The 24,439-nt window shown below is 52.6% G+C and overlaps 1 protein-coding gene across 1 annotated transcript in view; it reads right to left on the reverse strand.

Moving 5' to 3' along the window:
• The window catches only part of LOC116943244 (sodium/potassium/calcium exchanger 3-like), a 135,184-nt gene that overhangs the window by 24,043 nt on the left and 86,702 nt on the right, over window positions 1-24,439 (reverse strand). The window contains exons 8-16 of the mRNA XM_032955941.2: window positions 21,680-21,705; window positions 20,716-20,769; window positions 20,331-20,425; window positions 18,707-18,885; window positions 16,152-16,515; window positions 10,746-10,912; window positions 9,862-9,976; window positions 7,286-7,398; window positions 2,754-2,819 (exon numbers count right to left, since the gene is read on the reverse strand). Of these exons, the coding sequence (XP_032811832.2) occupies window positions 2,754-2,819; window positions 7,286-7,398; window positions 9,862-9,976; window positions 10,746-10,912; window positions 16,152-16,515; window positions 18,707-18,885; window positions 20,331-20,425; window positions 20,716-20,769; window positions 21,680-21,705 (1,179 nt within the window). The remainder of the gene's footprint in view (window positions 1-2,753; window positions 2,820-7,285; window positions 7,399-9,861; window positions 9,977-10,745; window positions 10,913-16,151; window positions 16,516-18,706; window positions 18,886-20,330; window positions 20,426-20,715; window positions 20,770-21,679; window positions 21,706-24,439) is intronic.

Raw genomic sequence — 24,439 nt, forward strand, 5'->3', positions numbered from 1 at the left:
AATAAGTTAGCAACTTCGCATCGTGAAAATCCATATTAATGGTGACAAGAAAAATGGTGGGAATGCACCAAAACCACATCAGAACATCCAACAGGCCAGTGCTTACCACCTCTCCATCGCTGGAAAATTAAAAACACGAGCCACAGTAGTGGTGCGACTGTGGCCACGCAACCCACACTACGGATCATATAGTAAAGCACTGTGGGGTCTGCGCTTCTTCATTGCAAGATGAACAGCAACATTTCACGAACTCGACATTGGCGTCGAGCTCCTGAACCACGTCGCTGCCATCATGTCCAAGAGGATTACAGACTGGGAAGAGGTTTGATAACCAGCCGTGCAAGCTGAAACTTTTTATTTTATTTTACCAGGAAAAAAAACACTGAGCTATGTAGCTCTTTTTTCTTAGAAGCCACCTGGCCACAAATGACAGCTCAACTACGTGGATTATCACGTGGATATTTATAGGAGCCAAATACTCCAAAGGCATGTTTCTAAATGTGGAGGGAAAACCTGGAGGACCCGGAGAAATATACACGCAGCCATGGGGAGAACAATCAAACTCCAAATATACAGGTATCAACAGTTGGGATCTAACCCACGACTCTCCTGTAGACCAGCCAATGGAGTAGACGTCGTCACCAGTTAATCAGTGCCTGCTGCGTTTCAACACAGCTCTTTACGCGTGCACAAGCAAATCTTCAGCGACACAGAGCGACTAGGCAGCCAGACCTCCGGCCAGGTACCCACCCCCCCGTGCCCCCTTGTAAAATGTATTTGCCAACATTACACAAAGTTAGATAAGGAAATGTGGGTTCTTTATTCTGCACGGATCTATATGTGCGTAAGCAATCACACTTGAGCAATGAATCAATGTTTTACAGCTGCAGGATACGGCCCTGTTGAAATACTCCCTACTTTAACAACGGAAACTTGGCAACCCATTCAAGAAGACGATTGTAAAAGTTTGATCATGCAAAGGAGGTAAAATTTATACCATGAATAAAATACGGCCAATTCTCGATCCACCAACGGATGAAGACTGACCACACTTTGCCAGGCTAGTCAGTGCAAGTTGGTGGAGGAGGAGGGAGGAGGACGGTTTCTGATATCACTTGCCCTAAAGATGAGCCATGTCCAGGTATCGAACACAGGTTGCCGGAATCGTAGTGCAGTGCACCACTGCTCCACTTTCAATTTCGTCCTCCCCTGCTCACTAGGGTTGAACGATGAATCGATTTCAAATCGAAATTGCAATTTGAAATAATCGATTAGCAAATCGCAAAGGCTGCGATTTTTTGCGATTGGAAAGTCCTATTACTTATCGGGATTGTTTTATTATATTATTACTTAATTTATTTAATTTACCAACTTTTATATGTTTGAGTGTTCTATTTCAATTAAAACATTTTAATAAATACATGTTGGAAGCAATTAATATCTTTTAAGTTCTCATCCTTGCATTAGAATATATAGAGCAGTTCATATTTTGATGGCATCACGTGGTAATGCTCCATGACATGTTTTAAATCTATTACACAGTGAATATTGAACTGAAGCTTGACTTTAAACAAATGTAATCGCAAATCAAATTGCAATTGCAATATCTGTCAGAAAAATCGCAATTAGATATTTCCCCCCAAAATCGTTCACCCCTACTGCCCACCCCTGATTTCCATAAACCATATTTTTTTTTAATTACGAGAACCCAAATTAATCTATAACCAATAACATTTAAAATCCAAAGAAAATACCTTCAATTATTCTCAGGCTGGCCACAACTCGTTTCGACATAACGCGATTAATAGCAGCAACAAAAAGATGAAGGCAAAGACTCTCAGCGTGTGGCCACATGCACACTGCTGAGTACAGCTGCACTGGTCCTGCCAATCTGCACCCAAATCCTAGCCTCGCAGAGTTTAATGGGATGCTATAGTATGGAATGCTACATCACTCGAGATTCTTAATTTGAACACTCACCCGCTGGCCCCGTGTGGATTGCGGACGTATCCACCGCAGCTTTCTCTAAACCTCGTATGCAACGTGCACGTTACAGCCCTCTCGTGAAATCCACTGCTGGATGAGGGCCTCCCCCCACTCTGTGCGGGCCGGGGCCATGAGGGGGGGGGGGGTGGTTGTCCAACCGGCCTTCTCTGCTCAGTGCAGGTCGGTCAAAATGGTGAGCGCAGACGTCAGAGCGTGGCACAGTACAACAAAAACACAACGTGATGCAGTGCCCTCCACGCAACGCTGCCGAGCATCCTGGCGACTCTCCAGGCACGAGCCTGCTTAGCTGCCGAGATCCGACGAGATGGTGGTGGGGGGGGAGCGCATTCCGGGTGACTTTGGTCGTAGGCTTCCGACATGCACGCAACGCGCAATGAAGCGAGAGTGGTCCGACGGGCGAATACAATTTTCGTTTCAAATATTCATTTGCCCCAGTTTTTTTTGTCCGCGTTAGGCTCGTCAACAACGTGGCACGCAATTCCACGCACGATCCTAAAAAGCACAGCTGTCAACCGATATGGTTTACTCGTATTCTTGTACAGGGGAACTGAGTTTTCAGGTCCTTACGGCGTACAGCCGTAAGGACCTGAAATAATAATGTAGGGCACTGATAAGGGGCCGATGGGCATGTGAAAGGGGCGGCCGTAATTTGCAAGACGACGCGACGGCAAGCGGGTTTTCGCTTGCCGTCGGAAGTCGCGGTTTTTTTTATATTTTTTTTGAGACGCGATTCGGGTGCCACTCACCGTCATGAACACCGAGGCCAGCAGCAGAATGACGGAGTAGACGAGACCCCGGCTGTTGATGGCCACCTGACGATGGAAACAAAAGGGGGAGGTGACAAAAAAAAACCACATCACTGCCGCCATGAAAGAGATTTAACGGGGAATAACGAACAGCCGACATGAAACGCAACGATTATCCAAATTGTACGTGGAAGATCAGACCGAGATGAAAGATAACGCTATGGCCGACCGTTAAATGTAAAATATATATATAAATATAACGGTATGGCATTCCATAAAACATTAAAAACATTTTTTTTAACCAAATAAGTAGTTTTGTGTGCAGTGAATGTTGCCTTTTTCAGGATGGATTATTCCGTGAGCAGACTCGGGCTGCATTTTTACAAACAGATGCAGTGGCAAAGCGGTATATTTCATATTTAAATTGGAAACATTGTGAAGACATCCATGGCTTTCACAAACACAAATATTTATTCGTATCTTGAAGATTATCTGGGTCAATAAAAACACTTTTGCCGACGGCATGGGGTGCGTGCTGCATTCATAGTGGGGCCTTACGTTTGGTCTGTGAGCAAAGCTTTTATTCATATATATAAAATTTTAAATGTGGGAAAAAATATATTTGGTCATCCATTTTATAATTTGTTTTCGTCGCCAAATTCAACAGGGACTGTAAAAATGGAGATATTGAGGGTGAAAATCACGTGTGTTTTTTTATTTACCACATCTGTCACTATTAACACTGCCGGATAGCAGTGAAAGATATATTAGACCAATATTGCAACGGCAACGGGCCCTCTCGTTAAGCAGAAGTTTTCACGGCTGTACCGTGCACCCTCCTCCCCAAATTAATTTTCACCTTCTACCGCGTGTCGTTGGGAACGGTGTTCGACCCATTGAGAGTACCCAACACTTTAACCCGGCAGGCACGGCCTTCCGACCATAGCCCGTTCGTGCTGCTTGGGCGGACAGAGGCGGTGGAGAGGGGCGGGGGGGGGGGGCGGCGGGATTTAAGGAAACTTGCACCGTTGTTTCAAACTCCGCGGCGGGAGGTGGAATCGAGCGGGCGACCTGCGTATTTACGAGTCCGGGTGGGCGCTGACCGTTCTACCGCGACGGCGGCGATTCCGCTAATTCCACCGAGCGACAATCGGAACTCAACCCCCCGCGCTCCGCAGCACGCGGTGCCCGCGACGGTGCGCGCTTCGGGCTTCCGCAGTTAACGCGCGCGCATTAACTGGCTGCCCGCTGGCATCCGTGCGGTGTTTGTAGGCGGTTTGGGGCTGGCGAACACGGCCCGGTGGGGGAGCGCGTTCGCCGCTTTGTTTTCGGAGGTTGCTGGTTCGGATTTGCCGGGCCGCCCTGGTTGGGCTCACCGTAAAAAAAAAAATATATAGACTACGTGACGTCTGCTTTACAGTGGGAGTTAATCATCCCGTGACGTCGTTCGCAAGGGCAGGCCGCTGCGTGCCGACATCATGGTTAAAATTTGCCGAATCTGGGGGAAAATAAAATACCCTGAAATGTACTCAATTGAAAGATACGTAGCAATCGTCACCAACTACTACAGGGGCCCTCCTGAAAAAAAGTTACGAGCCTTGGAGAGATACCTTACCGGGTTAACAAGTATAATGTAATACATAAAAACATATATAAAATGTTATGGCGGATTGGCGCACAGGCCAAGCAGCTCACGATGAACACACCCGCGACGATGACTCACGCACCGGCTAAGCCTCACCACACCGCCCACCACCACCTCCCTCACCCATCACCTCCGTTTCTCTCCAAAGACATTTCATTTAATGCAACCCTTGCCTGTACCCCCCCCCCGCCCCCCGGTTTTAGCCCCGCCGCCATTATTTATGCAGGAATTGTGGCATCCTCGCTCCGTAATTGGGCGAGGGGAGGAGGGCCACAGATCCTCAGCAGTGCATTTCCATTTCCCCTGCCAAGCCGCTGGCTTAAAGTGACTTGTTCTTGTAGTCAACACAGAGCTAATCTCACGCCTCTCTGAAGACACGTGGGCGTCAAAAACGTGAGGGCAGTGCACAGGTTAGCACGCGCTGCGCGCACAGGCGCGCGCATGTACAGGCGCGCGTGCATAGGCGCGCATGTACACGCGCGCGCGCGCATCCTGCCAGGTGGCTCAGCGCAAGAGTAAGCGGCTCGCAATCGGGAGGTTGCAAGTTCAAATCCCCGCTGGTTGGACGTTGACTTCTCATCCTTGGGTAAGAAGTCAACGGTGAATATCCTAGAGGTAGCCTCGCCCCTGCCAAAGGAATGTGGAATTCCCACCACCGGATTGGGGCTGGAAATGGGAGATGGGCACCGCCTTAAAAACGGTCCTTAAAGCAGGAAATAATTTTGAAGCTATTTGTTGGAGAGCAGTAGCTGGATATAAGCACACAAAGGTCATCACCAAATAAACAAATAAAATAAGCAAATAATTTGGTGATGCTGCTGCGTTGACAGTGGTGCACAGGCATTATTAACAAAAAAACACGCCACATTCATCAAATAATTCACATGCTATGAAAAAGGGCCATTGCCCTTAAAGTCGCCTATTATATACTTTTCCTTTTAAGGCCACACAGTGTTATTGATGAATGTGTTGTTGTGATAATTATTTGAGAACTGTGCTTCGAGGGTACCCGGAGGATTTTAAATCTGCGGGCGCGTGCATTTTCTAGCCGTCGACGTTTTCAAACTCTTCCTTTGCTCGTGAAGTGTCCCGACAAGGATGGTGGCTAATGGGATTGGACGGGGCGGACCGTGGCGTGCCACTGCTCACCGACGGCAGGGGTGAAATGCGCGGAATCGTCTTTGCCAGAAATCGCGTAAAGCTTAAGTAGCCTCCTTGGATTTCACGTGCTCAGTGCGGGATTTTTATAGAAACATTATTGACGTTCTGGGGCCAAGGGGCTCCTTAAAGGGGCCGGGTGGAACTTTACATCGTGCGGCGCCTATCGACCCCACATTGCTGATCGTGGATAAAGCTTTCATCTTCCCCCGGCGCGCACAACTCGTGCACAAAACTCGTGCACACAACACGTGGGCGCAACACACGTGCACAATACATGCGCACAACACACGCGCACGACACACGAACACACAAAACACATGCACACGATACGTGCGCACAACACGCGCACGCACGACACACGAACACACAAAACACATGCACACGATACGTGCACACAACACGCGCACGCACGACACACGAACACACAAAACACGCGCACGACACGCGGGCGCGTGCGATCAGCGAGTTCAGCACAATTCCTCCGGAATCTCAGAATTCAACGGACATGGGGCTTGGGCTCAAAGCCTCGTAGCATCTCGAACGAACGTTTGGACGTCTCGGGATTCGGTGGCCAGTGGGAAACGTGGCTGGGCGAGCGGCAGTTCCTGGAGTTGGGGCCTGGACCACCAAACGTCCCCGTGGCCCACCCAGGCCCACACCCTCCTCAGAGTGAACACCTGGGTGGAGGGGACCTGCAGCCGTGCCTGGTGTTGAACAGCTGTTTTAGCTGAGAATGATAAACTGAACTACGAATTATTTCTTTTTTATTTTATTTTACCAAGTAAGGCCAACTGAGCTATGGCAGCTCTTTTTCATAAGCGACCTGGCCACAAGTGAAAGCTCAACGAAGTGGGTTATCATGTGGAAATTTATAGCGGCCAAACACTCTAAACGCGTGTTTATAAATGTGGAGGGAAAAAAAACAGACGAACCAGGAGAAATTATATTTAACGTCTGTGGGTTACATCGCACGTGACCCAGATTTAACGCCGAGCTGTCTGCTCTGCTGATAATTATAGTTTTCGGTACATGTTGGGACTTGCGTTAATGATGTAAATTAATTAGTATTGTGGATTCATTTTGACCAATTTCTCACTTCAAACAGAGGCTTCTGCTGCCTTCAATGAGCTCCCACCTCTACACAAACACAGTGAGCCGGTGCTGCGAATTCAAACCTGATTTGGGGAGTTCACCCAGCCCATCATCTCCTCCTCCTCCTCCTCCAGGGCCAATAAAATTAGTATCACCTTGGTGGCGAAGTCAACAGCTGTTGCCACCTTGCCATAGTAATGAGGAATTTCCACCGCAGGCTCTGCAGGGCTGTAAACGGGAGGGCGAGCCACCAATGGCTCGATGTTCACTCGAGGAGGCAACCGCAGCGGCGGCGGACAGCGATCGGCACGAGCGGCGACGCGAGGCGCTAAACGGAGGCAGCCCTCGGTCAGCGTTTTAATTACGTCGGCACGCCAGGGGACTTCTTTCAGACTCGTGCGGGCAGGGCGCGATAAATGATGACGACGATTATTATTATTATTATTATCAGTGAGCTCTCCTTCAGCCGCCACCGAGGTTACTTTAGTGCCCCCCCACCGGGGTTACCTTAGTGCCCCCCACCGGGGTTACCTTAGTGCCCCCCACCGGGGTTGCCATAGCGCCCCCCCCCCCCACCCACCGGGGTTGCCGTGACGCCCCCCGCGAGGGTTGCCGTAGCGATGTTCGTTCTCACCTGGGAGCCGTGGTCCACCGCCAGCGTCTGCAGGGCCCAGGGGAAGCCGAGGCCCACGAGAATGTCGAAGACGTTGCTCCCGATGGAGTTCGAAACAGCCATGTCACCCAGCCCTGTTGGTGGTGGCAGCAGGGATAGGGGGACGGGGGGGGGGAAGGAAGGGCAGCGGAGGAGTCCGGTGCTGGGACACACACGCCAACCCGCCACCACCACAGCGACTCAACAAAGACAAAGATTCCCCGTATATCCTGAGCAGACTGTAGGGGCAAGTGTTGTTAGCGAGCACCTTTGAGGGCTGGAACGGTACACGAGGGGGTGGAGGGGGAGGCTGAGTCGACCTAGGAGATGCCCGGGACCGGTTCAAATAATTCTCACCGGTGTTGGCCATGAGCGGGAATCGAACTCGGGTCGATGAGTTCACAGCGCAGCGCGCTAACCGCGACACCACCGCTCCCCACAGCGACACACACGCACACACACGCGCACACACGACGCGCACACACGCACGCGCTCACACGACACGCACACACGCACGCACGCGCGGTATTAAAACGCCATTCCGAATGCCGGCAGATAATCCATACTAACTGGAGCACATGTGGCGCTTCTCATCATAGGTGGCACCTTTGGCAGCAACTACACATTACCAGCCCCTGCACCCCCCCCCTTCTCCCTCGTGCCCCCCTCCCTCAGCACCCGCCCCGGAGCGATCCGGGGGAGGAGAGCGGCGTTCACACAAAATGCTGCGACGAGCAGTTTTGAGATCAGAATTCATTTCGGTGCAACGCGGCTTGGATTTATGCGGCGTGTAAAATGCGGCCGCATCTCCTGAGGTTGCACGGAAGCAGTTGGGGGGGGGGGGGGGGGTGGAGGTTAGTTATTGTATAGAGAGAAAGACAGAGAGATACAGAGAGGCAGAAGAAAACGGCTGGTGTTGAGCTCACACACGTACATCTGCGGGGGGAGTCGACAGCACGGATGGCAGAGGGAAATGAGTTCCAGACGATGGGGAGTGTGGAGGAGAAAGAGCGACTTCTCACTGAGTGAAGGGAGAGTGCGTGGAGTGGGGTGAGATGGGAGGGGAGAGGCAGGAGAGAGCGTGGAGGGGAGTGGAGTGAGATGAGAGGGGTGAGGTAGGAGATAGCGTGGAGGGGAGTAGAGTGAGATGAGAGGGGAGAGGTAGGAGAGTGCGTGGAGGGGAGTAGAGTGAGATGAGAGGGAGAGGTAGGAGCGTGTTTGGAGGGGAGTGGAGTGAGATGAGAGGGGAGAGGTAGGAGAGTGCGTGGAGGGGAGTAGAGTGTGATGAGAGGGGAGAGGTAGGAGAGGGGGTGGAGGGGAGTAGAGTGAGATGAGAGGGGTGAGGCAGGAGGGAGTTCAGAGGGTCTAGAGGACGGTGAGCACGATCTTGACATTGTTTTGAGTTTCCCACGGTGCTGGTGATTGTGCAGCGTGACGCGCCAGTTGCTGTCACTCGCCTCTGCTGCAGCTCCCTGCTGGGGGAGGGGCGGGGCCTGGTGGGGGAGGGGCCTGGTGAGGGAGGGGGGTGGGGGCCTGGAGGGGGGGAGCTGGTGGGGGAGGGGAGGGGCCAGTTGGGGGAGTGGGGGCTTGCACGCCGCTTGTGAAATTCTGTTCGCTGTACGTTCCGTGACCGTCCTCCCAACGGTTTTCATTTGCACGATGGCTCAGGACAAGATCTCCGCAATCCCTCTGCCGGGATTAGGGATTTATTATCGCGCTGGAAACCCACCTCGTACCACGCCAGCTCTCATCACCCTCCGCTTACTGTCGCAGAAAATGTAATATCTATGCCTCACGTGACCGTGCTTTTGTAATGTCGTCCTTTTTTATATATAATCACAATCAAGCTCTATTTTAAACAGCCGCATCGTTTCAAATAGCCGGTGCCGCTTGCAACTCGTGCTGCGATAAATAAGGGTTTAGATGACTCGCGCCATCGCCATCATCGGCATCGTCGCCAGCGTTTCCATGATAATCGTCCGACATATCGTGTGCATTTCTCGCGATGATCACTGTTGGCGATCGATGACTCGATACGATGGCGGTGACAGTGACGACGGACAGTTGATCACGTTCCACACGAGGAGGCGGAGCGACGAAATCGGCTCGCTCGTGTCCACGGGGTGCCGGGGGCGGATTGTCACGACGCTGGTTAGCAGAGGTGACCGTGGCTTGGGGCGGGCCTTCATCAGGCAGTGGATTGACCGTGGCTGGTGAGGCCCACCGAGCCTATATAGCTGTTTTTCAGAAGCAACCCGGCCACAAATAATAGCTCGAAAAAGTGGCTTATCACGTGGACATTTATAGCAGCAGCCAAATACTCTAAACGCACGTAGATTCTAAATGTGGAGGGAAAAACTGGAGCACCCGGAGAAAAATCCACGTGACCACGGGGAGAGAGAGAGAGACATGCAAACTCCAAATATACAGGCATCAGGGGTTGGGATCGCACCCACAACCTCCTGTATACCGGGCGAGGTAGTTAACATCTCGCCACTGCGGCACCCCATTAACGACGCCGCGAGTTCACACTCCTGCCGAGCAACAACAACGCTCACCCTGCCTGGCCACGATGAGGCTGGCCATGCAGTCCGGCACGCTCGTCCCGGCCGCCAGGAAGGTGATGCCCATGATGACGTCGGGAATGCCCAGCGTGTATCCGATAATGGTGACCTTCGGTCCACGGATGGAGAGATGGAGGAGGGGAAGGAGACAGACAGAGAACAGAAACCACCGCCCCGATATCAACAAATGAACAACCATGAAAGTCACGGCGTTGTCAGAGAGGGGCGAGACGCGCCTCGTTCCACCGCGCGGCAACGCGACGCCTTCCGCTCGTGAATTGAACGGGGACCGCGCCGCGCTCCCTCGCGTCCCCCGGCTGAGCCTCGCCGCAGCAAGCAGCCCCTGTCGGAGGTTCCCAACTTCGTGTACTGGAGGTCAGCAGCGCGAGATGCACTTGCCCCCCCCCCACCTCTCCCCCACCACTCCCCCCCTCCCCCCACCACGGGACAGGCGCGGTGTGATAACACCCACCACCAAAGACAAAGATCCCCACCCCCCGTGTAGCCTTAGCGGAGTGCTGTCAGCGAGCTGCATAAGCTTCAAGCGAACGTCGGGGACACTTGTAGAAAAATAAAAAAACATCCCGCACCACGCAAGCGGAATCCAAGGAGGCGGCTCAAGCATCACGCGATGTTTGGCAAAAGACGACTTCCCCACCCCCGGGATCGTCTCTCATTCAAACCCTGCCGTGGGTGAGCAGTGGGCACGCCGCGGTCAACGCCCTCCTGTCCCGTTAGCCGCGATGGTCGTCGGGCCGAGTGCTATCGGCGAGCACCCGCGAAGAAGCGGCGGCCCACGGCCACGCGCGGGGGCCGCCGCGCTTCCCGGGACGCCGCTGGCGGCCCGCATGCGCCGCTGGCGTTTGCCGTCGACTCACCATCCACACCATGACGTAGGAGAAGATCGCGATCCAGAGCGTGGACAGGATGAAGGTGGCCATGAACCAGCTCTCCCAGCGCGGCTGGGCCACGTTGGGCACCGTCAGGTAGAGCAGCAGCGCCAGCGGCCACGACACCAGCCACTTGAAGCGGGCGAGGTGGCCGTCTGCACGCGACGGCGTGGGGGGGGTGGGGGGGGGGAACGGCGCCCCGTCAAGCGGCACAGCGATGGCGTTTCGAATAGCGCGCGGAACAGCGCACAAGACAGTGCATGGAACAGCGCACGCAACAGCGCACGCAACAGCGCACGGAACAGCACACGCAACAGCGCACGGAACAGCACACGCAACAGCGCAAGGAACACACGGAAGAGTGTGTGGAACAACGTGTCAAACAGTGTATTGAACAGCGCATGGAACAACAGCGCATCGAAAATCGCGTTGAACAGCATGTCGAACGACGCACGGAACGGCACATCGAACAGTGCATCGAACAGCCAATTCAAAACAACAACAACAACACGCACTCAATGAAACCACTTGCTCCCGAGCTGGGCGATTGCGTGGCTTATGCAGACGAGGATGCTGCCGTGGTGCGGTGCTTCGCACAGTGGACTTTGCAATCGACAATTCGCCGGTTGGATCTCCCGGCGTGGCAGTGGAGACAATGGGGCATGATTCTTAAACATTGCGCCCGCCCCTTCCACCACCCTCCCCCCCCCCCTTCTGCCCACCCAGCAGTCGAAATGGTTGCACCGCTGAGCCGATCAGCAGGTCGCGTGTGGTGGGGTCAAGTGTGGAAGAGTAGGCCAAATACCCTCCCTGGAGGGGCTTTCTAGAGCCCCCTCTAGCGGAGACCCGTTCTGCAGGCCGCAGCTCCACGCCTTCACCAACACCGCACTCGGCAGCCTGGCTAAGTGCGGCTAAATTGCGCGCTCATCTTGCGTACGACGGCAGATACGTTCAGGAGCTCAACGCCAACGTCGAGGTTTGCTGGCCACGACGAGAGGGCTTCAAGGGAGCTGACGGCTTCCTGAGACGCGTTCCAGCCAGCCGCCCCGTACGGCACGGGAAGGCCGTCCAATCCAGCAGCGGGTTGACCGCGGGGCGGCGGAGAGCGAGCGCCGTACAACCGGAGCGCGACAACGCGGTCACCGCAGACACTCGTCCCGCGTCAGAGATGACATCGCCGTTGGTGTCGGCGGCCGTTTGGGAAACAGGAGAGTATATATTTTTTTTTTTAGCCGGTAATGGTTTCGTTTAAATGAGGCCATCGCCACGTCGTTTGTCGGTGCCGGGGGCAATTGGCCGTCATGCCCCCCGAGTTGCGTAGTTTTCCCAGGAAGGCGGGGGGGGGGGCGGGTGGAGTGGGGTGGTGGTGGGGGGAGGGGGCATCTGGGGAGAAACGAAGCCAGCGGAGTGGAACGCGCGTCGAGTCTACAAGGAGCCGTGCGCTGGCGGGCGAGATACGAGCGCCGAACGGAGACTCGACGGCGGCCCCCTCTTCCGCGAACCGCCGTGATTAATGGGCCCCCAAACACCCCTCCCCACCCCGCCCAGCCGCCCCCCCCCCCCCCCCCCCCATTCAGCGACGGGCGATGTGCCCGCCGCACGTTCACGCTCGCGTAGGAGAGACGACGTGCGAGAGGACAGCCCGGCGTTCCGCTTGCTCGTCACGGACAGCTTGCGCCAAGGCAACTGGTCCATTCCTCGTTGCTGATGTCCTTGGGAGGATTATCAAAAGTCTACGCGGTCGTGCAGAAAAGTAAATATAATATATATTTCGCTAAAGTTCACCAGCGCATGCCGGTTGGAGGTCAAAGGCGCAGACCCTGCAATTGCTCGCTCACGTCACTGCTGGCAGAAGGGCCTCCGCCAGAGGGGGCTCTAGAGGGAATTTGGCCTACTCTTCCATGCTGGCTAGACGTCTTGGAAGAGAATGCGGAGTACCCAAACTTTACACCACCACACGCGACCCGCAGGTGAAGTAACTGTGGAGAACAAATCTTCCGCCGGGTGGACAGAGGCCTTGGGCGCGGTGGGGCGAGGGGGGAATTGAACCGGTGCAGCAGTAGCAAACTTTATGAAACAACATGTTGGATGTTGTTTCCTAGAGTGTAGAAGCATCGATAGCTGGCTCTACGTAACGATGGTTCGAAAGCTCTCGCTTTGAAACGAGTTAGCGAACCTCAAAGGGCTTACAACTGGACTTTGGATTGGAATGGATTTCATGATTTTATTATTTTACGCAATAATTTAATTCGCATTGACGTCGAGTGGACATGGAATTTAAACCAAAGAGCGCTTTGCTTTACCAAATTTTGGGGGAAATTGCATGCCAGCTGCCTCTAGTTAAGCTGCAAATTAATGACATTTAGGACAATTTTCGTTCAGTGGCTGCCAACTCGGACACCACAGCGGCTGAGATCTGTAAACGCAGTGTTGTGGCACCCCTCTATATATACACACATAATCGACGTAATGTTTCAAGATACGATATCGGTTTTCAGAGGTCCATGGTGTGTTTGTAATCGCACCTCGTGTGTGCGTGTGTGTTCGCGTCTTTGTGTATTGCACTGCGGTTTTTGTGCTTTCCTGCACCTCCACCATACAAGTAGAGATTCACTGAGAGCAAAGATTCACTGAGAGCAGAGATTCACTGAGAGCAGATATTCACTGAGAGCAGAGATTCACTCAGAGCAGAGATTCACTCAGAGCAGAGATTCAATCAGAGCAGAGATTCACTGAGAGCAGAGATTCACTGAGAGCAGAGATTCACTCAGAGCAGAGATTCACTCAGAGCAGAGATTCACTCAGAGCAGAGGTTGACTCAAACGCTCAACTGACACTCGCCCCTCATGGCAACTGTAACAACCTACAACGGCCACAGCTGCACATGCTGTGTGCCACACGATAATTAACATATTAATTAGTAGCCATAATTATTATCGCCCACTCATCTTGCCGAGACGAGACGACAGACGTTTTCATCGGCAGCGCGAATTGGAGGCCCCCCTTGCCCCCCATGGCCCCCCCTGTCCCCCCACTAAGAGCACCGCTGAGTCCAGACCAGGGGGCCCGCTAGACGACGGAGTGGGTGGTGGTGGTTGTGGTGATGGTTGTGGTGGTGGTTGTGGTTGTGGTGATGGTTGTGGTTGTGGTGATGGTTGTGGTTGTGGTGGTTGTGGTGTTCACGTTGGCCCCAGGTGTAGGAGGGAGGTTGGCCACATAGAGACCCTGGCCGCTACGGAACCACTGTTGATGACCTGCGATAGTCTACACATGACCTTCTAGAATAGTCTATACATGACCCTTTACAAGAGCCTATATATGACCTTCAATGGACTACATATTACCTTCAACAAAAGTCTACATATGACCTTCTACAATAGTCTACACATGACCTTAAAATTAGTCTATGAATGACCTTCAACAATAGTCTACATATGACCTTCAACAATAGTATCCACATGACCTTCTGCAAGTCTAAATATAACCTTCCACAATGGAACGCATGGCCTTCTACAATAATCTTTACATGACCTCCTATAACAGTCTATAGTGACCTTCTACAATAGTCTTTACATGACCTTCTACAATAGTTTGTATATGACCTTCAACAATAGTGTACACATGATCTTCTATATATGACCTTCCACAATAGACTATGTATGACCTTCAAGCAATAGTCTATACATGACCTTCTACAATAGCCTAGGCCTGCTTTAAGTTGCCTAATGGATAATACGACGTTGGACACGTTTATTCAGAACTATTCACGATTGCGTCTGCTTTTCGACACCGTGGCATCACCGTATCATGGTGACCCTGCATTCAGCTTCGCCAGCACAGCTGCTGCCTGCTGGAGAAGAAACGGGCGATGGACATCATCGGGGGAAGGTGTTGCTCAGACGTCCCTGTCCAGTTGGGATAATTCCCCCCCCCTCTCAATTTTTTTTTCGCAAAGAAAAAAAGAAATCAGACGGACCTGGGAACGCATGCAGCAACGGGGCCTCTGATGATGATCACGGGACGTTGCGTTCACATTGAACGTCCCGTTCACATTGAACGTCCCGTTCACATTGAACGTCCCGTTCACATTGAACGTCCCGTTCACATTGAACGTCCCGTTCACATTGAACGTCCCGTTCACATTGAACGTCCCGTTCACATTGAACGTGCCGTCCCCTTAATTGGCGTGCTTCTTCTCAAAAGCAGTCTTTCTCTCCGCTGCACGTGAAGCAAGCGCCACGCCGCAGGTCCCAATTTAGCCACCGCCTCTTTCCCTCCCCCCCGCCCCCCGCCCCCCCCCACCTCCCCCGGCCTTCAAACAAAGCTCGAGGACTAAGTTAATTTTTGCAAACCACTTCCGGCGGCGTTGATCCGGCCGACGGTGGCTCAGCGGCAGAGCGAGCGGCTCGCCATCGGAAGGCCGTGGAGTTCAAATCCCGGTTGGTGTTGTTGACTATAAAGCTAGTACCCATTTGTGGAGGGGGAAGCCAACAGTGGTCGTCTTTCGGATAAACTCGCCCCCCCACCGCCCCCCTTCCCGCCCCCTCCCGTCAGAGGAACACGGAATTTCCACCGCTGGCTCAGGAGTTGGAGGCAGCAGATGAGCGCGCACTGCCTTATAATGCTCATCTGAGCGAGGGATGTTATTCTGACTTGACATATCGTTGATGGAGCCACCGGCGCTGCTCACGCAGAGCAGCAAATCTCTTCGGCATTGTTTTTTTTATGCAAAGCGAAACAGCTTCATTGAATTAACCTGCTCTCGTGCTACACACGGTCGCTGAACGCAGGTTTTCTGGCTGGAGCGCAATGCTTGCAATATATTAGGGAATATAAAACGCATGAATAATTAATGAGAAACAGCCAATTATTACATTTCCCTGTCAATTAAAGCACTGCATGGTTCCCGACATCCACGCTTAATTGGAAAGCTCGTTCCTTGTCCGGCTACGCGTACAAATGTGGTTTCGCTAGTGGATGGGTGGAAGACATTTATTGTGAAAGATTAGCCTCACCCTCCTGCTTCTAAGCCACGAGTTCCATTACTGCTCACATTCTGTCTCTCCACATCATTCTACTCTCTGCCTTTTCTCGAGTCACATCCACCGTCCGTACATCGAGATGCACAGACTCACATCGAGATGCACAGACTCACATCGAGATGCACAGACCCACATCGAGATGCACAGACCCACATCGAGATGCACAGACTCACATCGAGATGCAGACTCATATAGAGATCCACAGACTCATATTAGAGATCCACAGACTTAAACCACACGGCCAAAACCGCGGTTGCAAACATCTCTGTCACACCGCGTCGCGATGCAACGCGTCACACCGCGTCACTCCGCGTCACCGCACCGCGTCACACCGCACCATCGCATCCCTCACCGGGCACGACGCATGGCGAGGACACTCCCTCGTCATCCTCCTCCTCCTCCTCGCAGCCCGCGCCCTCCTTCCCCGCACCCTCCTTCCCCGCGCCCTCCTTCCCCGCGCCCTCCTTCCCCGGGCCCTCCTTCGTCCGCCCGTCGTTGGCCACGGCCGCGACCGCCACCTCCGCCGCGGCCACCGCTCCCCCCGGCGAGACGGCGCCGTTCTCCGCGTCGCCGCCGCTGTTCGCGGCCGGGGTGGTGGCGCCCGCCGCGGCATCGCCGCCGCACGCGTTGGCGCCCGAGCGGTACTTGCGCTGGATCTTGTGGGCGACCTCGCACTCGCTGCAGGCGACTCCGCGCCCGCGCAGCAGCCGCTGCCTCTGCTCGGTCGGGGGGGGGGGGGGGGGGGGACACGAGCGCGGCCCTCAGGGCGTACCGCAGGCGCGTCGTGTCGTCGCACGGACGGACGCACGCGAGCAGAGGCGTCACCGACAGCTGTGGACTTCTGGACATGGGGACAGCACCGTAGGAGTATCACCCACCGCCGATGAATGCATGGGTGTATGTTGAACTTCTTTTGCGCCGTACGTAGCTGGAGCTGTGCACTTTAAAATCATCTAAATTGACAAACTAATTTCTTCAGAACTGCTTTTTGTTGTTGTTGTGTTATCCTTCTCCCGCACCGTCAATTAGCACGGTTGCCTGCGTACGGTGCGAAATAAGTTCAACATACACACGCACGGTTGCAGCTCTTATTCGTGACAAAAAAGACAAAGATCCCTCGTGTAGCCTTGGCAGACTTTTTGGGGCAAGTGCTGTTTTGCGAGGAGCACCTATGGAGGCTGGCACCACGTGGGTGGCCAGGGCCACGCCTGGCTGGCCGCTACCAGTTCAGATAATCGTCACGGGTGTTGGTGGCTGCGCGCAGGAATCAAATTCGGGTCGCCGGGTTCGTAGCACGGCACGCGGACCGCTACGCGACCGCTCCCCGCACACGCACACGCACATCCACACACTCAAAATCACCACTAAAATAGAGGCATTACATCTGCACATGATGGCAAAAGCGGGTTTGTAAAAAGACCAGAATGCTAATTGACGTCTGAATCGAAGACGAATGCCAGCAACAGCTGTGGAGGCGACAATGCCCCCCCCTTTGTGTGCCGGATGGAGGAGTGGGGAAGCGGACGGCAGCCCCCTCGATGGGGGAGGGGGGGTTGGGTTGGGGGGATACGAACCCCCCCCCACCCCCACACCCCCACACAGTCTAAATTATTATAACGCGCAGTAGCAGGCTTTCGCAACCAATATCATCCATAAGAGGTTTTTTGGGTTAGATCGCGTGAATATATAAATGTGTCGTTAAACCCACCACCACCCGACACAGCCAACTAGTAAGGGTTGTCATTTAAACAGAACGTGGCCAATTCGTCACTAGTACAGCACACCGGTGTGTTGGAGAGCCAAGCCACAACATTTATAATCTGAGTACGACGTTTCGCCAGTAATTACAACTAGCTTCATCAGGCGACAGCCAGATTTGTGGAGAAGCCCACCTGTTTATTTCCTTATATAGAGGAGGCGTAGATGTGGTGACCATGCTTGTGCACTCTCCAACACACCGGTGTGCTGTACTAATGACGAATTGGCCACGTTCTGTTTACGTGACAACCCTTACTAGTTGGCTGTGTCGGGTGGTGGCGGGTTTAACGACACATTTATTTATTTACGCGATCTAACCCAAAAAAAATCTCTATTATGGATAAATAGTTATAGTCCGGTCAACACAAGTTGGGCCCAACGTTTAACGCCACGTTCGGGTTTTATTCAAACTTTGCCCAGTTCGGTAGACACCCATCACCATATCCAGCCTCATACACACACGCCGGGCATGTGTGTGTGGGTATATACGTCTCTATATATATACACACCCCCTGTGTGTGGATATACCTCTACACACACACACACACGAGGAGAATGCACGACATACAAAAACAGATAGCATCGTTGCTTGATCTGTTCAGCGTTTAACGTTGGTTTAGTGTTTGTCTCTGACTTGCCCCCATCCTGTGTTTGTCTGCACTACAGGGTTGGTGGATAGAGTGGGCGAGCGGGAGGGAGGAGTGGGATAGTGGATGGAGGAGTGGGCTAGTGGATGGAGGATTAGGCTAGGGGATGGACTAGCAGGATGGAGGAATGGGCTAGTGGATGGAGGAGTGGGATAGTGGATGGAGGTGTGGGCTAGTGGATCGACTAGCAGGTGGAGGATTAGGCTAGTGGATGGAGAAATGGGCTAGTGGAAGAAGGAGTGGGCTAGTGGATGGACTAGCAGGATGGAGGATTAGGCAAGTGGATGGAAGATTAGGCTAGTGGATGGAGGTTTAGGCTAGTGGATGGAGGAGTGGGCTAGTGGAAGAAGGAGTGGGCTAGTGGATGGACTAGCAGGATGGAGGAGTGGGCTGGTGGATGAAGGACTGGGCTGGTGGATGAAGGACTGGGATAGTGGATGGACTAGCAGGATGGATGAGTGGGCTAGTAGTATGGGGCTAGCGGGAATCAGGGAGCCGTCACCTCATTGATGAGCATGCGGCTGGCCATGCGGAGGCGCGTGCGCGGCCGGAAGTGGTTGGTGATCATGATGCGGAGCCCGGCCTCCGAGAAGTCCAGCTTGTGTGGACACACAGAGAGCAGCTCGTCCACCATGAGCACCGAGGTGCTGCGGCACATGTCCCCCACGTGGTTCGGGTTCACTGGGCCACGGCGATACCACGACACACACCACGACAGGAACACCGCACAGACACAACAAAACAACATAATTACATTTACATATTTACATTTGCTGCACTCTTAAATGTCCCGGCAACTCAAAGTGCCTTTATCTCATCCCAATTATTCTCGATGTAATTTTGGCCTAAGGGACCCCCTGATGGCAACTGTCCCTGCAACAACCCTTCAAGGTGAAGGCCTCAACAGAGCGCTCAACTCTTCCAACCGCAATGTGTTGAAGCTGCAAACCGAGACAAAACAAAGAGATAAATTCAACAACTGATTCCTCCCCGTAAGCCATAACCACGTGTGGTGCAAGAGTCGTTAGTGAGCGAACACCTAGGCTGGTACGGCCACACGAGAGGGGTGGAGTGGCCAGCTTGACACCCAGACGTCTCCTGTATTCCTATTACGGAGTTGACCTCGGAAAGGCCCAGGACTGGTTCGGATATCCACTACCGATTTCAGCTGTGAGTGGGAATCGAACTCAGGTCACCAGGTTTGGAACATGCTGCGCTAGACACTGCGCCACCACAGCCCAAAGACAAAGTCATGCATACACTCGCACGCACGCACGCACGCGTCTGTGTGCGTGCGTGTGTGCGTATGTGCGTGCGCGCGTACGTGCACACACACATACGGCACTCTCACGGGCTTCCCAAAACAGCCACCTGAGGTTGATAGATTAATCTTGGCATGGAAGCAATGAAAATGTATTTCCTTTGGCTGCTGTTGTCCTCCAATTAGAAATGCACAGGGACGTGACTCTGTTGACGTGACTTTGTTGACGGCACTGCCGTGCGATGCAACTCGCGGAACAAGGCCAGCGGTGCCCGTCGGGAGTTTTACCGCGGGTAACTTTCAAGCGACACTGCAACAAAGTTTCGGCGACCCCCGTGTGAACCCCGTCGACGCCGTGGCCGTGAACTCGTGGGAGCAGGGGCGCAAAGCGAGCACCACCCCCCTCAGGGAGTTGTTTCCAGTTGATTTTGATTCACGATGTGAGAACTCGAGGGACCAGGGTGAGAGTCTCATTTAGAGTCACCACGGTGGCTAGGAGATGTTAACTACACCTCGCCTGGTAGGCAGGAGGTCGTGGGTTCGATCCCCACCCCGACACCTGCTGTATATTTGGAGTTTGCACGTCCCTCTCTCCCCATGGTCACATGGATTTCTCTTCGGTTTTTCCCTTCTACATTTTAAATCAACACACGTTTAAAGGATTTAGCCGATATACATTTCCACGTGATAAGCCACTTCGTTGAACTGCCATTTGCAGCCAGGTCGCTTCTGAAAAAGAGCTACATAGCTCAGTGGGGCCTTACCTGGTAAAATATATTTTTTAATAGTTTCACAGTTTAAGTAGTTTATATCGTATCATCGTATCCGTGACAATCGACGCCGCAGGAACCCTCTTGGAGTTTACCGTCCTCCATCTCGTTGCTGTTGGCCACCCCGTTGGCTGTGTTCCTGCCGCCCTTATGGAGCCGTGCAAAGAAGGCCTGGAGGCGCATGCTGAACCTGGTGGGCGGCGTCGCACACAACCGGGGGGGGGGGGGGGGAAGGGGGTCACGTGTGTGGGGGGGTCAGATCCGACCGTAAATGAAAACCCTCGTGCGCCCACTTGGCCGAGCCGTGTCAGACTCGGCGACAATCCCAGCGGCGCTGGTTGCACTTCCCGCGCGCGCGCGGAGTTACACGCGTGAAATATCGCTGGCAAAAGGTATTTTATATTTGAACGTGCACAACGCCCCGGACGGTGAGATTACGTGATAGGAGGGGGATATACGCAAGGGCGTACGCGCACTCACTTCATCAAAACGATGTACATCACGTACATCGTCACGAGAATCACGGCCTCCCACCTGGGAAGAAACAAAGTAATAATTAATTTTTGTATTAAAAAAATATGATCATGCCACTCTTTCCTTAAATATAAATTATTTAAAAAGATTACATTCATGTTTAACGCTCATCGATTACACCTTCAATTTATGCTATTTATTGCTGGCTGCTTGGCTTTTTTTGGGCCTTTGCTCAACAAACCTGATTTTCATTACAATAACAAATTAATATCATTATTTCAAAATTAAACAACCGTCCATACCGATATCGCGTTGCAATACGCAACCACCACGAGTGGTTTCCAATCCTGGCGGACATTCGTGATGTTATCGCGAGACTAACGAAAAGCGTGCCGCTCATCGGCTTGGCTCCGCTTCGACACGGAGGCACCGCTGCTTCGCAGCTCGCGTCTTGCCGAATCGTCACGGTTCTCCTTCGTAGTTTCAGAGTTTCATGAATGCTGTTTGCAACGCAGGAAAGCCTCGGCATGTGTGTGTGTGTGCGCGCGAGTGCGTTGCGCGTTTTCTCGTCTTGGTGCTCGCCACCCACCCCCTCCGTGTGCCACAGTGCCGGCCTTCGTAGGTGCTACTCGCTAACACCATTCGTCTGGACAGTCTGTGAAGGCTGCACGGGGGTGGGGGCGGGATGGTGATCTTTGTCTTTGTTTTGCCCGTGACTAATTTAATAATCGTTATAGGAGCCCCAGACAAAAAAAAAAACGCGCGTGCAAAGTCACCATGGAAATGGCAGGAAAGTTGCATTGAACGCATCGCTGATCGGGGGTGCATTGAACGCATCGCTGATCGGGGGTGCATTGCTACGCGCCGGCTTCACGCATAGCAAACCTCGACGACACGGACCCTCCGCGGGACTGTAAAAGAGCGAAGGCAATTTGTGGGAACGAGGATTGGTGTTTCATTTGTTACGTACCAGACGACCTTCTCGTCGTAAATGAACTGCAACGAAAGAACAAACAAAGCGATGTAGTGGATACGATGCGCGGGTAATCGCGGTCGTGTGTCGCATCAATGCAGAAAGAACGACAAAACACCGCTGGGCAAGCTTCTTTCGCGATAAAACGTTCACGTTGCGAAGGGAAAGCTTAAACAATCTCGGCACATACAATATGGGAAATGTTTTTTTTTTCCAGTATCGAAGTGATGACAAAAAAAGAGAATAGGCTTTAACCTTTCCGGAAATGTTTTGCCACAAGTTTGCGTGGTAAATGTACGTGTTTGCGGTACACCGGTCCAGAATAATACACCGGTCCTCAAGAAAGAGTTTGAAATCAAAACTTTAATCAGCAAATCTGTTTATCAGCCTTTAACTGACCCTGTCACCAAGTCTGACGTGATTCGAAGCTTTATTCAGTCCTATGAGACTTACGGCAAGTAGAGAGTTGGGATTGTTATGGTCAGGTTAGGGTTACGTAATGGCAACAATAAATGAGGTCAAAAATATGAATTTCTCGTGAACAACCAAAGACTATTTAAGGACAAGATTTTCCAATGTAGGCAGCATTTGTCATGAAAGGTCCGTGCTCGTATTTCTCTAACCCTAATCTAGTCTTAACCGCCCGACCAAGTCTGGGGCACGAGAAGTGACATCCGTGTAGGGCATGAGTCAGAAAACGGAGCAGCCAATCGTCATCAGCATGGGTGCCGCTATACTGTAACAGAATGTGAAGCTTCTGCGCGTTCAGCCCCTCCGTAAACATTCGTCCTCCGACTGAGTCGACATCACAAGAACCGATTTTGACGCACTAACAACCCCGCAAGATTTTCTGACTGGGGATTGCGAATCGCAGGGGAAATAAATACAATAAATAATTATTGTGAAAAAAGCGCTTTCCTTATACCGCGCTCTGCCTGTGTACCGCCAATACGTTCAAATGCAGATTCCATGCCTTGCAATAAGTATCGATTTGGTGTTTGAACATCTTAACACCTGTTTTATTTGCCAGCACATGCAAACACAATATTTCCTCCGATGAAAATGTAATTTTTTTACAGAAACACACACACACACGGAGCGCACCGTTGGCAACCTATACAATTTTAATGGACGTACCGTGACCGCGCATTTTGTTTGGGATGGAACGATAGCAAAAATCGGACTGCGAGCTACGTTACGAAAAAATATATATAATATACAAACCCCACTGGCGGTCAGTTTGCAAGGACCCCCCCAAACCCCGAGACAGGACAGAGAGAACAGACAAGAACAGAGAGGACAGACGAGAACAGAGAGGTCAGACGAGAACAAAGAGGTCAGACGAGAACAGAGAGGTCAGACGAGAACAGAGAGGACAGACGAGAACAGAGAGGACAGACGAGAACAGAGAGGTCAGACGAGAACAAAGAGGTCAGACGAGAACAAAGAGGTCAGACGAGAACAGAGAGGTCAGACGAGAACAGAGAGGACAGATGAGAACAGAGAGGACAGACGAGAACAGAGCGGTCAGACGAAAAGAGAGAGGTCAGACGAGAACAAAGAGGTCAGAAGAGAAGAGAGAGGTCAGACAAGAACAGAGAGGTCAGACGAGAACAGAGAGGTCAGACGAGAACAGAGAGGTCAGACGAAAACAGAGAGGTCAGACGAGAACAGAGAGGACAGAGGAGAACAGAGAGGTCAGACGAGAACAGAGAGGACAGACGAGAACAGACAGGTCAGACGAGAACAGAGAGGTCAGACGAGAACAGAGAGGACAGACGAGAACAGAGAGGTCAGACGAGAACTGAGAGGACAGACGAGAACAGAGAGGTCAGACGAGAACAGAGAGGTCAGACGAGAACAGAGAGGTCAGACGAGAACAGAGAGGTCGGACGAAAACAGAGAGGTCAGACGAGAACAGAGAGGGCAGACGAGAACAGAGAGGTCAGACGAGAACAGAGAGGTCAGACGAGAACAAAGGGGTCAGAAGAGAAGAGAGAGGTCAGACGAGAACAGAGAGGACAGACGAGAACAGACAGGTCAGACGAGAACAGAGAGGTCAGAAGAAAAGAGAGAGGTCAGACGAGAACAGAGAGGACAGACGAAAACAGAGAGGTCAGACGAGAACAGAGAGGTCAGACGAGAACAGAGAGGACAGACGAGAACAGAGAGGTCAGACGAGAACAGAGAGGTCAGACGAGAACAGAGAGGTCAGACGAGAACAGAGAGGACAGACGAGAACAGAGAGGTCAGACGAGAACAGAGAGGTCAGACGAGAACAGAGAGGACAGACGAGAACAGAGAGGTCAGACGAGAACAGAGAGGACAGACGAGAACAGAGAGGTCAGACGAGAACAGAGAGGTCAGAAGAAAACAGAGAGGTCAGACGAGAACAGAGAGGACAGACGAGAACAGAGAGGTCAGACGAGAACAGAGAGGTCAGACGAGAACAGACAGGTCAGACGAGAACAGAGAGGTCAGAAGAAAAGAGAGAGGTCAGACGAGAACAGAGAGGACAGACGAGAACAGAGAGGTCAGACGAGAACAGAGAGGTCAGACGAGAACAGAGAGGTCAGACGAGAACAGAGAGGACAGACGAGAACAGAGAGGACAGACGAGAACAGAGAGGTCAGACGAGAACAGAGAGGTCAGACGAGAACAGAGAGGTCAGACGAGAACAGAGAGGTCAGACGAGAACAGAGAGGACAGACGAGAACAGAGAGGTCAGACGAGAACAGAGAGGTCAGACGAGAACAG

This window comes from Petromyzon marinus, chromosome 17 (genome assembly GCF_048934315.1).
Source record: "Petromyzon marinus isolate PM22_M1 ecotype Great Lakes invasive population chromosome 17, UKy_Petmar_22M1.pri1.0, whole genome shotgun sequence".
NCBI lineage: Eukaryota > Metazoa > Chordata > Hyperoartia > Petromyzontiformes > Petromyzontidae > Petromyzon > Petromyzon marinus.